This window comes from Balaenoptera borealis (genome assembly GCF_965194805.1).
Source record: "Balaenoptera borealis genome assembly, chromosome: 2".
Lineage (NCBI taxonomy): Eukaryota > Metazoa > Chordata > Mammalia > Artiodactyla > Balaenopteridae > Balaenoptera > Balaenoptera borealis.
Genome location: NC_138867.1, coordinates 160,032,020 through 160,048,693, shown reverse-complemented (window position 1 = coordinate 160,048,693; position 16,674 = coordinate 160,032,020). Strand labels below are relative to the sequence as shown.

At 47.7% G+C, this 16,674-nt stretch overlaps 1 protein-coding gene and 1 long non-coding RNA gene across 5 annotated transcripts in view; both read right to left on the bottom strand.

Moving 5' to 3' along the window:
• The window catches only part of LOC309623785, a 519,468-nt gene that overhangs the window by 193,722 nt on the left and 309,072 nt on the right, over positions 1–16,674 (bottom strand). The gene's annotated exons all lie outside the window — the stretch shown is intronic.
• The window catches only part of HRH2 (histamine receptor H2), a 56,506-nt gene continuing 44,304 nt past the window's right edge, over positions 4,473–16,674 (bottom strand). For 3 of the 4 annotated variants that reach the window (XM_082380907.1, XM_082380906.1, XM_082380908.1), the window contains 2 exons: positions 15,373–15,513; positions 4,473–9,429 (listed from right to left, as the gene is read on the bottom strand). In XM_082380907.1, the coding sequence (XP_082237033.1) occupies positions 9,237–9,429; positions 15,373–15,513 (334 nt within the window). In that variant the 3' untranslated portion in view covers positions 4,473–9,236. The remainder of the gene's footprint in view (positions 9,430–15,372; positions 15,514–16,674) is intronic. The other variant, XM_082380909.1, reaches the window with a different exon arrangement.

Sequence of the window (16,674 nt, the reverse complement as noted above, 5' to 3'; positions counted from 1 at the left end):
TTCCCAGATTCCCCCCAAAAGCCACTCATACGAAATATGCACAAGGACAGTGGACTCTTCTGGAGATCTTTTTGGAGGAGGAGATGTGGAGAAGGGTTTACATCACATTAATGCTCCCCAAAATAACATGAACACTAGGCATTCCCTTTTCCTTGAAGTGTCATTTTGGGAATGTGCATGATTCCCGTCTTGGTGGCTCTTGTCTCTTTCCTCTTTTCCCGTCCCTCCTCCTCACCATCTGCCACCCCAGACTGTGCCTCAGGAACTCCAAATTCTTCTCCCAAATAAATGTGTTTTCAGATTCATCCAGATGCTAAACAGAAAAAAAGGGGCTCAGTTAACAATAAAGGGGCCTTCTCTTAAAAAGGCCATTTAGGTTAGAAACAGCATAAAGGAAAATGTATGCAGCACCACCATTTCACGGATGAGGAAATGAGGGTCAGAAAGGACTGCGTCTGTCAGTCTCATTGTCCTGTCTGGCTCAGCCCACTAGATCAGATGCACACTGGATCCCAGGGAGAAGGGTTTGAAGTAAACTCAGAATGATCTTCATCCTTAAATCTCTATGAGATATTGGATACCCAGGGCAGCCCTGACTTGGTCTCACATCCTGGACTGAGTTCCAAGGGTGGTGGGGGATTTCCCCAACTTTGGGGAAGGGGTAGCTTGTCAGGTCTCAGCACTTGGAAGGCTCAGAACTGACAAAGCAAGAATGCACAGCCATTCAGGGTAGAGTGTGTACATCTCATGGCTGGAACCTACGTCCAGATGGGAGCACCAAGGGACAGCATGGCTTAGATCAGGCAGTGTTGAGAATGCCAAGCCAAGTAGCCTGGTCTGTATCCACAGGTGATGAAAGCCACACAGGTGCTTAAACACAAGAGTGCCGAGGATGATTTGCCTTTTAGCGGTAACAATGGTTGATGTTTTTTGAGTATGTATTAATATCTAAGTTCTTTTATTGCATTTTTCTAAGCACCTTGCAAGCATGATCTCCAGCAACCCTGGTGTGCAAGGAGGTAAAGTAACTTGTTCACACAACCAGATTTCAAAGCCAGACTGAGACCATGATCTACTCATCCTTTGTGGGTACAACAAGGTGGCCGGACATATTAGAGGAGGAGAGAAGTGAGACTGCAAAGCTAGTTGGAACCCAAGAAAGCACAGCTAGGCCTGATCCAGGCTGCTGGTCATGGAGATAGGAGGAGAGAGCACATCGAAGACCCTTTTGGAGGACCAGGAGGCTCTTTGGATCTCTCAAGCACTGCAGAGAAACGTTTTTCAAGACAGAAGCAATTCACGTTCTCTCCATGATTTTTCTCCTCTGCTCTCTCCCCACCCTCACCACCTCACCCAGAGGGAGAAGGGAAGCAGGAAGGGCTGGGAGTGTGGGTGATGGGGACATCCTCAGTGATGTCTGCTCTGAGTGGGAAGCTACATGCCATATCCCTGCTCTTTCCTCCAAGGTTTCCTGCAGAGAAACAGGGCACTTCTCCTGTATCTGAGGCCAAGTACTGGGCCTTCTGGTCAAATGTGGCCTGTGAAAAGTCTTGGTTTTGCCTGTACAGTGTTTTTAAAAATTTTTGCTATCTTTTCAAAGATCTCTCTAAGATCTATTTCAAAGATAGATATGCCTATCTATCTATTTATTTATCTATCTATCATCTATCTGTCTCTCTATCTTATTTATCTATCTTTCTATTATCTATCAATCTATCTATTCATTCATTTATTCTAATACTTCTGCGATATTTATTATGTGCCCAGCACTTTTCTGAGATCTTTACAAATATTAATTCATTGAAAATTACTAATAGAAATCCAGATTTATGGCTTCTCTTATAAAATAGAATCAGGCCCCACATCCCCAAAAAGTAACATCACTGTGCACGGAGGTGCTGCAGCCCCTTTCAGCTGGGGTGTTACTCAGAATATATATAATTAGTATGGCAGGGGCATAGACCAACTGCAGGAATGTTGGTCAAAAACCACCAGGGTGCCCTTTTCTGTTGTCTTACACCAGTGAACTTAGGTGGCCCCACTGGGCATCCGAGTCTGGGAACCCCTGGGATGAGTGAGATGTGTCCTGTGACAGAGGCGTGCACCAGGAAGAAAGTGATAAGCTATTCTAAGAAGGCGCAGGGATAGTTTTGAAATGGAGGTGATGCCGAAGCTGAAATTTGAAGTATGGCTAAGGGAAATTCTTCAGGTTGGGAAGGGAACTCTGCAGGGGACATAGTCATAGAGTGAGACTGTGCAAGAGGCTAGGGCCTTGGGCTGGATGGGGAGGGTGGAGCATAGGGTGAGAGGTACGAGATGAGCCTGGACCACTAGGCAGAGCCAGACCATGGTGTGGCCCTGAATGCCCTGCTCAAGTGATGATAATTTGAGGGAGCAGTAGAAATGGTGGTGGTGGAGCACTGAAGGGTTTTCAGCCAGGCAATACCAAGGCCCAGATTTGAGTCTTAAAGATCTTGCTGTAGGCCAGGGTAAAGAACGAGCATAAGGTATGTAGGAGGCTGGAAGCAAATGTAATATTGAGGAGTAGGAGATTTAGGGAGCTCCAGGGAATTTCCAATCACCTGAGAGACCCAGGTCTCCTCCATCCTGAGGATGTCGAGATTTGGAGTCAGGCAGACTTCAGTTCCCACCCAGGCTCTGCCACTGTAGTGCATTAGATGGTCATCCAGTAACATTCATCCCTCACTCCACCTCAATTCCGTGGGAGGGGTAGATATACTCACTCCGTCCTTGACTTGCCCATGAGACTTACTTTGGTTAATGGTATGTTTGCAGGCAAGATGCTCAGGAGTCTGAAATGCACTTGTGTTCTCGGGCTTGCTCTCTTGTGTCCCTGCTATTTTTGTGAGAAGAACATGCCTGGGTCGGCCTGCTGGTCCCAAGAGAAGAAGAGAGACTTATGGAGCAAAGATGAACAACCCCAGCAGAGCCCATCCTTGTTAGCCAGCCTACAGCTTCATGAGTTATATAAATGTTACTGTCATATGCTGAGAGTGTTTGTGGATGTTTGTTACGCAGCACTACCGTGGCTCTTGTGAACTGATACAACCTCTCTCCAGTGGTGTGGCTTCGGCAAGGCTGCCCTCCGCTAAAGAGACCCCAAGGAGGAAGGCAAGGCTTGGCAGAGCTCATGGGAAACCTGGGGCGAACCCAAGGGGGTCTCTGAAAATTTCTTCTACCTAAATGACCTGCCTGCACTGACTGGAGGTAGGGCATCTCTAGGAGGAATATTCTAATTTCTCAGAGATGAAAGAAGCCAGAGGGCATGGTAGAAAAGGCACAAGTGGATGGTGGGGCTTTGGGGAGCCAGGCCCCGCCTAGTGTTATTGGTGGGAGCTTGAACGAGCTGTGCCTCTCTGGAGGGCCATTCAGCAACACATATGTTCCATATCCACAGTTACACTTGTAGGTATGCTAAACACACGTGCACAGACAGACGGACACACACACGCACCACCCCCAATAACAACAGAACCCACTTGCAGGTGTGCACAAGGAAACATTGTTTCAGATGGTCAGCATATTATTATTTTTTAAATTGAAGTATAGTTGATTTACAATGTTGTGTTAGCTTCAGGTGTACAGCAAAGTGATTCAAATGAACTTATTTACAAAACAGAAACACCATTCACAGACATAGAAAACAAATTTATGGGTTACCAAATGGGAAAGGGTCAGGCAAGGGAAAAATTAGGAGTTTGGGATTAACAGATACAAACTACCATATATAAAATCGATAAACAACAAGGATCTATTGTATAGCACAGGGAGCTATATTCAATATCTTGTAATAACCTATAATGGAAAAGCATATTATTATTTAAATAGCTAGAAATTAGAAGCAATTCAGATGTCCATGGCTAGGGGAAACAGCTAAATGAACTGTGGGTACCGATACCATGGGACAAAATAAGGAAGGAGCCCTTTATGTGCTAATATGGTTGACCCTTGAAGACAGATTACTGAGTTCAGTTCCTGAGGTGCAGTATAACTTTTATGTTGAAAACCAAGCAAAACTGAACCAAACACCATACAGCAAACCTGTTAGCAGTGGTTGCCTTGGAAATCACTAGAGGAAAAGGATGGGCAGGGGTGGTCCAGGGAACTCTGGCTTTCTCTGTAGTGTCACAATTTTGAAAAGAGGCTGTGTCTGATTATTGCTTAATCCTTACAAATTAATTTCATAATATGAATGATTAAAAAAATGTCTGGACTTTGGAGACAAGTAGGTCTGGGCTGGAAACCACGTCACTTGGATTTCTAACTTGGGGTGGGCCCTGTCCCTGTTCAGGCCCCAGGCGGTGGGGATTTTAACCTCTGCCTGTGCCCAGTGGAAAAACTGGACCAGTGCCTGTGGAGGGGCTGACGTAACGTCTAGATGCGTGAAAGGGCTGGTAATTGTCAGTTGAAAGTGAAGGGCAGGTTTATCCGGGAATAGCACAGCCTCTGGGGCTCTGTTTCCTTGGGAATGCTGCCCGGCCCACCGGGCACATGAGAGCCTTCGCAAAGCCCCAGGGGGTGAGGGCCGAGGTCCAGCCAGGCCGGTGCTCTGACTCACACGGTGGCATCTCAGGCTGTGAGAAACACGTTGTTCTGCGTGACCCTGAATGGGGAGGTTGGGGTCATGGCGCAATGGCCTCCAAAATCACAAAATTATGAGCCCCGTAGGGCTGCTGGCAAGGCGAAGGGAGCCTTTTCCCAGTCATCCTGTGGGCTGTTGGTGGCCATTGAGGGCTCCTGAATTATCACTGGAATGCTTGGAATTCTGGTGGGATTTGGGAATTGAGGTGGGCGAAGTGTGTCCTAGGCTGTCATTCCTTGCTTGAGTGACCTGGAAAGAGCCCCCTAAAATGGACAGTGAAGACGATAAACTCTCCCCCAAAGCTCCAGATGGCGTCTGATCAGCCAAGCGTTGACTGTCAGTGGCTTAGCTGAGATGAGATGCCAAGTGGATTCCCTCCATCCTGGCTCCGAGCATTCCCACCACCTGCCACACTTCTACCCTGCGTTTAAACACAGCCCGATGTGCACCAGGAATGTTTCCTCTTAGAAGTTCACGCTGCTTTGGTCCACATCCTTCCACACTCCACACACACACGCACACACACACACACCTCCCACACTTTCCCCCCCGAGCGACCCCAGCACTGGTCCCCATGTCCCATTCCTTCTCTCATTCCCTGGTAATGCCTGTCTCTCTGGAGGGCATGGAGGGTCTGATTCCTTTGGGTTCCCAGCCTGTAGCCTGAAGTCTGCTGTAGGGTCTGGAGTAGATCCTAATAAGATGCAGCTGTCAACCCACCCCTGCAATGGAGCTGCCTGCACTCACTCCGCCTCTACCTGCTGCCCCCTCAGTGGATTTCCCCAGACTGGACTCTGAAAGATCTTTTTATAGTACAGACCTCATCATTTTAGTCCCCTCTTGATGACGGCCTTTCAAAGTCTTCCCATTACTCACAGGATGAGACAACATTCCCTAGTGCAGCTCCCTCTAGAACTTCTCTACTCCAAGACTCCTGCGGTAGCCCCTTGTACCCACCTGGGCCTACTTCCCCTCCTCATGTCCCTCCCCCCTTGGCCTACTTGGCAACAATGGTTTTGCTTCTCCTCTGCTTCCCACTGCTGGAAGATGAACCTGTTGGAACAGGATTCTGGAAATTGTGGTTCCCAGGCTTCCAGCCCTGGCTGGGTGCCCCGATATTCACTGCACGCACAGTGATCATTCAGGGGACACGTCCCCATCCTTTTTATACCACCTACATAGAACTGCTTGACATCATCTAATGACTCCATCGGTCTACTACTTTCATCTTCCCCAAGGACCTCTTAATATGCTTTGTCTTCTCTGCCCTGAAATATATCAAAATCCATTTCTGGCAGATCAGCTCCTGTAAGCTTTGATTGTGATGACTCATGATCTCTTCTCTGCCTCCTATGGAAATTCATCAAGGTGTGTCTTGGTGCCTCCTTCTGCAAGGCCCAAAGTTCAAGATTTCACAGCCTCCTACAGCCTCCTCCTTCCACCCCAGGGGACACTGCTCACCGCCGACACTGCCGTTATCAAATGGTGACCTTGACACTGGTCAACTCCCTCCATTTTCCAAACCCTTTCATGGGTGCCTTTGGGAATCATTCCTTGCACAGAATCGACGAATTTTTTCCTTGACCTGGTTTTTTACTTACACTTCACCCACCTACTCGTGACTGTGGAAGACTTCCCCGATTGACAAGTTTTCCATTTTAAAGATGTCTTTTTCTCCCACCTACCAAAAGCATCTCTGCATCGGACAATTTCTGAAATATTCCATTCCACAAACACTGAGTGCCTACCATGTACCTGGCTCACTAGGTGAGCAGGAAGAAGATCTGATGTTTATGATCAGCCCGTCCCTCATTTCTAACAGGGCATTTCAAGATGAGACCTAATTACCTGAAAACTCTTTCACCTTTTAAGGCAATTTCCCAGTTGGCCTTTACCCCAACATTTTATGATAATTCTTTTTCTAAATCAAGACACACCATATGATGAAGTTTGGGAAGTATTTCCTCACCAGGAAGTTAAAAAATAAAACCGCAAGGCAGCATCTGTTTTGATAGCTTTATTGGAACATGATGGTAACACAAAACATGGATTTGGGGGCCCACCACAGATGGTTCTCCTCTAGGGAGCATATGCCTCACTTCTGCAGCCAGCAGGGGCTCCAGGAGGCCCCCAGGAGGGCAGGGGCAGCTAGAGACAGACCTGCAGTGGCAAGTGGCATGTGAGCACCTTGACCTCAGCCCTGACCAGCTGAGTCTGTGATCAGCCAGACCAGTCTTATGCTCTATCTACTTGGCCATGACTTAGAGATTCACCTGTCTCAGACTCTTGGGGAAATTTCCAAGAAGGGGATTCTGGGGTTTCCAGAAGGAATCCAGCCAAGAGACTGAGCATCTCTGGGGGCCACTGCACTGGGGCAAATTGTGCCTTCAGGTGTATTGGCAGATAAACTGCTTAAAGCTCCTACTATATAGGCCAAACAGTCTTCTAAGGGCTAGACATAAAATGGTCAACAGAAACAGGCAAGACTCATGACCTCCTGAGTAGGGGAGACGGACAGGGGTCAGGGAACCACACAGATGACTGTAAATGACAACCATGCCCATGGCTTCCAAGGACAGTTCTGGGGGTATGGGTGGGAGGACTGACCCAATAGGGAGGGTCAAAAAAGACTCCCTCAAGAAGTGACGTTTTGGCTGAGATCCTATGGCTGAAAGGGCAAGAGGAGCTTTTCAAGTCATGGAAGCAGCTCTGTGTGTGGCCTGGTAGCTGGAAGGAGTAGTGAGATAAATAAACCCAAAGGAGAAGGCCGGTAGGGTTGGGATGAAGAGATGGAAGGGAGTGTGGGGCAAGAGGAGGCTGGAAGGCATGTCAGAGCCCACCACGCGGGGCCTGAGGGCTGTGGGAAAGATGGTTTTCTGTATGGGTTTGCATTTTGCACAGCCCAGTGTGGCCGTGGGGTGGAGGGTGGGCTGGGGGTAGGCCAGTGGGGAATACGGGAAGCTGTTTCAATTGTCCTGTTGGAGGGGATGGCAGTGGGACTGAGTGATGACAAGGCAGGTGGAGAGAACCAGGTAAACGGTGGATACAAGTGGGAGCTAGGATACAAGAGGATGGACCATGCGGAGCCAGGAGAAAGTTGATGCCAAGATTGACCTTTGAAGCCAATGGCAGGGCTTCTGTCCGAGAAGGGGGACCCTGGGAGAGGAGCAGGCGGAGGGAGATGGTCAAGGTGCAGCTGTGGACATGCTCAGGGTGAGGTTGAAAGCCGGTCAAAGGCTCCCAGAAGGAGCCTGGGCTCCAGGTACACATGTGTGAGTAATCTCCTTAGAGATAAGTCTCCTAGTACCTTCAGAGGGTGGAGACGAGGCCACAGAGGGCGAGAAATCGCAGTGAGAGGAGAAGACTCAGGACTGAGCCTTGGGGAACAGCACATGTGGTGGCTGGGGAGAGAATGGTGGGCTGAAAGAGGGACTGAAAAGGCATGGGTGGATGGGGAGGGGGACCACAACAGGGGTTCTTGGAACCAAGGGAAGAGTGGGCTCAGGGAGGGGCAGCGGTCAGCGAGGAGAGCCCAGGAACACCCTTATCTCTCTGGGGCTCCACCTCCTTGGGCCTCTTCAACAACCCTGAAAATAGGAAAGGGGAGCGTAGCCCCTGGGGCAGAGGAGTAAAGAGCTGCTCCAAGGTGTCCGCCGCCACGCCCACAGTCCCGCATCCAGCAGAGAGTGCAGCGGGGCCAACTTCCCCACCCCCGCCTGTCATGTCCTCACCACCCCACCTCTCCCTGTTCCTCCCTGTGGCCCCGCACACTTTCCCCAGCAAGTCTGCTCCATGCCACTCCTTGTTGATGGAAAGCACCAGAGAGGGTCAGAACTGCAGCATGAAGGGACCCCCCAGGCTCCGGGTCTAAGCCTCGCTAGCAGGAGGGTCGGCTGAGTCAAGGAAATATCGTGGCCTCTCCTGAGAGGCAGTGTAGTGTTGTGTCAAGAGCTTCTACCCATCCTCTCATTTGTCTATTCGTCTGTTTGTTCCTTCCTTCCTTTAACAACTATTCTCAAGTGCCTCCTATGTGCCAGGCACACTTTCTAGTTGAGTGGCCCCTTACTTCTCTGAGCCTCAGTCTCCATTCCTGTAAAGACAGGTCAACCATCCCTGCCACATGTAACGAGGATGACGTGAGCTCATGCGGCATGAGCTCATGTGTACTCGGCACACAGTAGGTGTTCATTAAAGGCTAACGTCCTTCCTTTCCCTTCCCTTCCCTCCCTTCATCCCGCAGAACCCACGAGGGAGTGAGAGGCCAATGCTTCATGGCAACAACCCTCTGCCGTGCTCAGAGGGCAGGCGTGTGTCTGCACATACACCTCCGTGTACGCGCCCGTGTGCGCATCCCCGAAAGTCCCACCGTCTCTGCCCGTGACTCAGGGCCAGCACCAACGTGAGCTCTGAACCCATGGGATTCAGCAGACCCAGACCCAGGGGAGTCTGAGCACAGAGCAGTCTGCTCCATCCGAGGCCAGAGGACCCCAGCACCCACCATGTGCCCTGGGAGTCCCCAGACTGAGGCTAGGGTGTGTCCTCGGTGGTTTGGGGAGGCTGCTGGGTCCTTAGTGGCTCCAGGAGTCAAATTTTGGTGACCAGAAGCAGGATCTTCAGCGTCCTGGGGCTGGGTCTAGACAGCCTCGGAGGGCAGCATCCTCACCGATTCCTGGGCCAGTGTCCTTAGCAGCTCCTCAGACAGTGGCTTTCCCGGCTGCTCCTCCAAGGGGCCTCCCACGTGTCTCTGGAGGAATCTAAGCGCCCACAGGCTCTTGCAGCAGCTCAGAAGATTGCTGGAGCACAGGGTGCAGGACATCGCTGGCTTCCTGGGGAGACACAAGCATAGGTTAGGGCCGAGGTGACCACCGAGCAAGGCCAGTAGGGCCAGACCTAGCCTCTGGCCTTTGCTTCTTCTAAGCCGGGAGCTGGGAAGGGTGGGGTGGTATGGGGCGGGGAACCTCCCACGTGCAACAGGGACTTGTTCCCTTAACCCACAATGGGGAGCATTCAGGAGACTTGCTTTCAAACCCCAAATCAGCTTCTAACATGCTGTGTACCCTTGGTCAAGTTACTTAACCTCTCTGAACCTTAAGTGGAGGTAAAAATAACCACCTTTCCGATTCTTGAAAGGATTAAGTGTTATAAAATATGTTTAAAAGTATCCCACACATTGCCTGGCTCATGGTAGGAGCCCAATGAATGTTTGCTATTTCTGTGTCTGAATAAAATGATGCCTGAACACCTACATCATGTTTTGCATGAGTTGGGGGAAGGCTGGGAGAAGAAGACACAAAGATTTATTCACCCTTGCATTAAAATCAGTTGTGAATGCGTCTGTCTCTCCATTAGAATGTGTGGTCCCTGAAGGCAAGGCGCTTGCCTTTCAAACCCCTACTAAGTGGCTGCCGGCGCATAGTAGGCCCTCAGTTGTGTCCATTGAGTCAAGCTGATTGAAGGTCACTGAAGGTAAGTTAGCCAAACACTTGGGAGGAAAGTTTTTAACAAAGTATTTGACATACATTTTCAGAAGGATGAAGACTTCCCCTGTATCTGGTTATACAAAATTCCTTTGCCCTGTTGCCTGCTAAGATGTAGACAGCTGACCTGCTTTTTCCTTCTGATACTTTCAGTGAGTAAGAATTCCTTCATCGTTTTTATTTCAAGCCTTCTGAGGTCAAGAGAAAAAGCCTCAGTGTGGAGGGCCTGTGTTTTTAGTACTCAACACGCAGGTGTCCCTTTATAACCTGGAGTGGGGACAGGCTCAGAGCTTTAATCAGGCAATGGGATCTGGCCAAACTTGGGTGGCATTGTTTTGTGTCATTGTTTCTATGATCACAAGTACTTTCTGTTTTCCACAAGCGATACTGCATTTCCATTTATGGTGATGATATAAAGTCTTATAAATATATTTCAGTGAAAACAGCCAGGTGGTGTAGAGATTTAAGTGTATATAATGCAGTTGGGAGAGGATTATGGGCTGCACAGGGAAGGGGATTTGCAAGCAAGTGTGGTTTGAGGAGTGTCCTTGCAAGCCCTGGCCCATCCTGGCTCACGCTTGGCCCCAATGCAGGAGAAGCTAAGCATTGCTTGGTGTCCCTAGACACTCTGCCTGGGGTCTCTGCAGCTCCAGGGCAGGACAAAATCTGGCTTTAGCTCTGTCTAAGGCAATGGATGCCACCTAGTTTCTTGCTTCCCTGCCTAGGCTGGAGCAGTAGTTTTCTTCGTCCAGTTTCAGGCTGGAAGCTAGCCCTTGCTTGGCCCTGAGACTCACTGTGGGTCCTCCGGATGTCCCATGAAACTCGTGCCTGGCCTCAGCTCTAGCCATCATCTGTTAAGGTATTCTGGCTGCCAGAGGAATCGAACTCACTCCCTTCCACATGGAGAGAGAGAAAAGCATCATGCTTCCCCTTAGGGTCCATCAGAGGGGAGGTGTAGATTTGGATGCCTGCCTTTGTAAAGGCTTTGTGAACAACGACACAGCCAGCACCCACAGCCAACACCCAAGCTTCCTTCAGTGCATGGTGTGTTCTGGCTTAGCCAGTGCTGGAGGCCTTGCATGGCCCAAGCTCTCTCGTGGGTTTGGCCAGCCCCACCGTCCCCAGAACACCTGCCCTCACCTGGACCTCCAGGTCACACCCCTGCACTTCAGAGGCTCCGGTTCTTCTCCGCGCCAGCAGTGTACATATTTGATCAAGTAGGCAGGTATCTACCCTTGGATTAACATTCCAGATGGAGCCTGAAGTGTGATAAAGTGACTTTCACGTAGATTAGTGAAATTATCAAAGACAAGCTAGCTCGAGGCTAGGAAATTACCTCCCTTCTTCTAAAAGGCTGTAAAATCATTTAAAATAATATTATTATGGAAGTATCACATGTTCATAGTAAAAAATTCAGAACATAGAGACTAACAAAAAGAAGAAAATAAACATCTCAAATAACTCCTCTACTCAGACATATCTTTTTGCTACATGGAGATTGTGTCATTAAATATTTTTAAATGAAATACATCAAAGAGGCTATATAAAAAACATATATGTGTGGCTTAAAATATTAAAGAATATTAAAATGAATACAAGTGTAACCACCTCTCAGGTTAAGAAACAGAATTTACCAGTCCCTGACTTGTTTCAGCAAATATGTATGTCCTCCTGAATAATATACTGTGTTGTTCTGCCGGCATTTTACTTTTATATAAATGGAACCATGTTTTAGGATTCTTTTCTGTAGCTTCCTTTTTTTAGTTGTTGTTTAACATTATACTTTTGAGATTAAACTCTGTCAATGCGTGAACCTGTAGTTCATTTTCACAGTCATAAAGTATTCCATCATGGGAAGATACTCCAATTTATTTATCCATTCGCCTGCTGGTGGACATCTGGGTTGTTTCTCATTTTTATCTCCTCCCTTCTCATACTTGTTTTCGAATCTACGCTCTACTGGCCTCATCAAATAAACAGGAGAGTTTCCCTTTTTCTCTCCTCTGAAGAGTTTGAGCAGGACTGAAACAATCTGTTCCTTGAGTGTTTGGTAGAACTCCTTGGCAAAACCAAGTACTACTGGTGTTTCATTCACTTTCTTTATTTTTTAATGGTTATAGGACCATTCGGGTTTTCTATTTCTTCCCAAGTCAGTCTTGGCAAGTTCTGTTGCTAGGAATTCGTGCACTGCATCTGAATTTTCCCTTGTTTTGGGCATAAAATCGACCACGATCTTCTTATCATCTTTCTTAATCTCTGCAAAATCTATAATAATATCTCCCTTTTAGTCTTAATATTGTTTGCTTATGATGTTAATGATTAATTTCTCTTTGTAGTTTTGTCAATGTTACTTTGTCAGTTTTACTTTTTGAAGCTGGTTTATTTGGTACATACAAGTTTAGAATTCTTATCCTTCTAGTGAATTGAATCTTTTTTCAAAAGATGGTGACCCTCTTTATCTTTAGTAATACTTTTTGCTTACAGTTCACTTTGTCTGCTGTTAATATAGCTACCCAGATTTCTTTTGGTTATTATTTGCCTAGTATATCTTATTTTCTCTTCCTTATACTTTCAACTTTTTTGTTTCCTTGAGTCTATCTCTTGTAAAAATATTTGTTTGGGTTTAAAAAAAATCAAGTCTGACAATCTCCATTTTTTAAATTGGTCCAGGTTATTCCATTTATATGTCCTGTGATTACTGATATATTTTGACTAATTTCTTGTATATGATTTTGTGTTCTACATTTGTCCCATCTTTTCTAAAATTTCCGGTCTTTTTTTTTTTTGCTTTGTTTTGTTTTTTCTCCTTCTCTTTCCTCCTTACCATATGGAATTTCCATCCTCTTATTAAAATTTTTTGCCATGCGTATTTAACTTAATAATGTCTAGTGGTATGGAGACCTTCCTCCTCTACTTAGCTTCCCATTCATGCCAAATGTAAGTTGGGATGAGACACTAAGCTGGATTCCCACACTGTGTAGACTTCATTACATTACACACGTCTAGAGATACTTGTATGTTTAATATTCCTGGACTCCTTTATGGCCCATCTTTGCCCTGAGCTCTGACACTTGAGGCTCGGAGATGTTAATGGGGTTCTAGGAGAGCACATAATAGGTTGTCTGCCATTCGGTAAGTGCTTATGGTAAACATCTTATTTTTACCTTCCCATCATCAATCCCCCTTCTCTTGGTAATAACACCTTGATTCTTCTTTGGGATCCAAACTTCCCTACTCTTTGTCCATGTGGGTGAGGTGAGATTTACCTTATTCATTGCATTGGCTCCAGGTCTGGGTACAGAGGTAGAGACAGGACCCCATCCAGCCAATGAAACTTAAGCCTAAAACTTTCTGTTGGAACGGGAGGAAAGGGGCATATTTTCCATTGGGGCTACTAAGATGGTAAGATGTAAGCTTGGAGCTCCTGGTGGCACCATGGGGAGACTCTAACTGAAAATGAAGGCAACACAGGGTGAAACTGAGTTGAAAGCTGGAGAAAGACAAATTTATGATGACATTTGAGCTCCTGAATCCAACTTGAAGCTACTCTTGATTTCTTCAGTTCTATAAGCTAGTTCCCTACCTCCACCAATCCCAACCTCTTTTAATTGGGTTTCTGCTACTGGCAGTTAATAGTGTCCTAATAGCATTCTTAAATAAATGTTCTTTGAATATCTTTTCACATGTGGGTGCTATAATATGTTCAGCCACCAGGGGTCAGGACCCAGTTTCAGTGAGAAGCCTTGCTCAGTCTCGCTCTGAACCTCGGTTTTCTCGTCTGTGAAATATGTTAATAATATCAAGCTCACAGGACAATTGTAAGGACTCAGATAATGACTGTCAGTGACCTTTTCCATTACCATCTACTACTGCTTATAGTACAAATTATCACACAGAACCACCTCATGCACACATTACTCTGCTCTGTCTTGTACTTGCACCTATATATATGTCATCCCCATTGCTTGAAATTCCTTTACCTTCTTTGCTGTGCACTTTGAAGTGTTTCAAGGTTCTGTACAGGCATCACCTCCTCTGAGAAGCTGTCTCTGAGGTCTCTCAGGATTACTGATTCCCTCCTGGCTCCTACAGCCCCTCCGCTGAGACACTTAACCTCCTTGGGTTAACCATCAGTTTACCTGTCTATCTCCCAGACTAAAGGCAGGTGTTGGATCTTTCATCATTTACCTCACTGTCCAAGTTTATAGCAGGTGTTCAATCGTGTGTGTGAACTAATGAATGAAAAACCCAGCCAATCTCATTTTCGATAGTGATTCTCCCATTTTCTGACTTCCCAAGTTCACAGGTCAGCAGAAGCAGAAGCACTTCCCTTGGCTGTGGGGCACCCTTACCCCTCTGTGTGGTGTCTCATGCTGGCATTATTTCTATATCTACCTTCCCACTACTACCAGCCCAGAAGAGCATTGTGAGCCAGGACCTTGGGACAGACAGTGAGGCATGGTGACCATTTCAGCAAATACCTGCTGAGCACCAGCCCTGTGTTGGGATGATTGGGACAAAATGTGAGATTTAGAACCAGGAGTCATGCATTCAGTTTGAGGCTTCCTCACTCCCCTGCTGTCGGGTCTCAGACAGCTCCACCTCCCTGTCGAAACCCATCTCCTCATCTGTAAAATGGGCATAATCCCAGGGGAAGTGCTGTAGAAGCCAGGAGAAGTGATGGGAGAAGAGAAACGTTTAGAAATTCCAGAAGATTCTCCCTTTCTCCCTCCTCCTTTGTTTCCCGCGATAGGTACAGCCATTAGCTGCTTTTCCCTGAGGGTCACCAAGAACTGGCACTTGAGGGACTGCGTGTTGAAGGCTGGGTTGATCCCTGGACCCAGACCCTTGCTTATCCCGCACCCAAGCATCTGGGGGAACTGCCACACCCAGAAGGGCAGTTTCACATATATCCTGCAAACTGGGTCAGTGCAAAGTCCCCTCTCCTTTTTGAGGAAAGGGAAGTGGAGGAACTTAGAAAGGGGAAGTGGCCCTCTAGTGTCCTGGGAGCCAGCCACAACCCACCAAGTGTCTGTCCCCTTGCCTTACGCTTTTGCCAAAATCAGGGGTGACCCTCTTCTCCAAGCAGACCTAATTTCTGGTTGTCCTAAAATAAGCTATGAGGTGGAAATTTCAGGATGCCAAGTTACCCAGAGCCCACTCATATGAGTGTTATCTTCAAATAACTTTGTTTTCTACCACAAACCAGTACTACCCAGTATTTGGCCGAAATGACCAAACTTCAGCCCTCCGCTCATGAAAGAAATGATTTTTTTCAGGGCCTTCTCATACTTTTCTGGAAGTAAACACAGAGGGTTTGCCTGCATCAGCGTCTGCTTTGAAAGGTGGAGGGCTGGGGCAGGATGATGGGCGCCCATGGCCAAGTCCATAGATGGAGCTCTCTTTCTGTCCTTCAAGCTGGGCAAAGGCTTCCTGCAGGAGTTTTGCAAAAACAGTGTTCATTTTCATGACAAATAAGGTGGGAGAAGCATGCACCCACCACTGGGAGAGCCAAGGCCTCAGGGCATGGGTCTGGCAGTTTCCATGGGGTCCTCTTTAAGGCCCTCAGTCAATAGTCACGTTGAGTGCTTACTGTATGTTTGGGGTGCCTTGGGGGCCCCACCACCCACTTCTTTACAGATGAGGGAACTGGCTCTTCGTGGGATTAAGTGATCTGCCTGACCAAGGTCACACCAGTGCGTGGAGGAACAAGGCTCTGTGCCACGTCTGCTAGGTCCAAAGCCTGTGCTCTGAGCCCTAAGAGCAACCAGATGACAGCCGCTATGCACGGAGCTCCTGCTGCACGCCAGGCCTGGTTCTGGGCGTTTTGTAAATATGAGCTCAACCTCAATGGGTAGGTACCGTTAGTCCCCCTATTTGATGGAGGAGGAAACTAAGGCACAGAGAGGTTAGGAAACTTGCCCGAGGTCACACAGCCGGTAAGGAGTGTTGGGCATGTTATAGCACGCTGGGCTTGCTGCTTGAAGGAGCAGTGAAGGCGTGGTGTGGCTTACTTCCACTCAACCCTTCCTTTGCCTCCGTGTCACTCACTTTTTGCTGATGAATGAGACGGCAGAATAATAAAACGTTGAGAGTGATCATGGGTCAGGCACTTAACGTTGAACTCTCACAATATCCATGTGATACATATGATAGAGTTACAATATTCTTATCTCCAACAGATGAGGAAGTCTGAGCCCAAAGAACTTTAGTTCACTTGCACAGCCAATAAGTGGTGGAGGATTGAAAGAGCCCAGCTTGGCCCACCTGCAAAGCTGGAGATTCCCTGCCCCCACCTCCCCTCCCTGTCCAATGCATGTGGACTCTGGGCCATGCTCAGATCTCCCCAGTCCCAAGGGAGATCTTGTGTTCACCCTGCCCGGCTGCTCCAACCCTAAGTAACCTCTCTTTGAGACTGGCTGGCTTGCCCAATCCTCTCCCTGAAACTCTGGAATGTTTTTTTAAACCGCAGGAAACCCCCAAAACCCTGCCCACTCACGCCAGTGGCTGCTCACGGAAAAAGAACCCACAGTGCCCGAGGCAAGTCTCAAAGTCATGTCCTATCACTCACTCCATCCCACCCCGCTGAGGCAG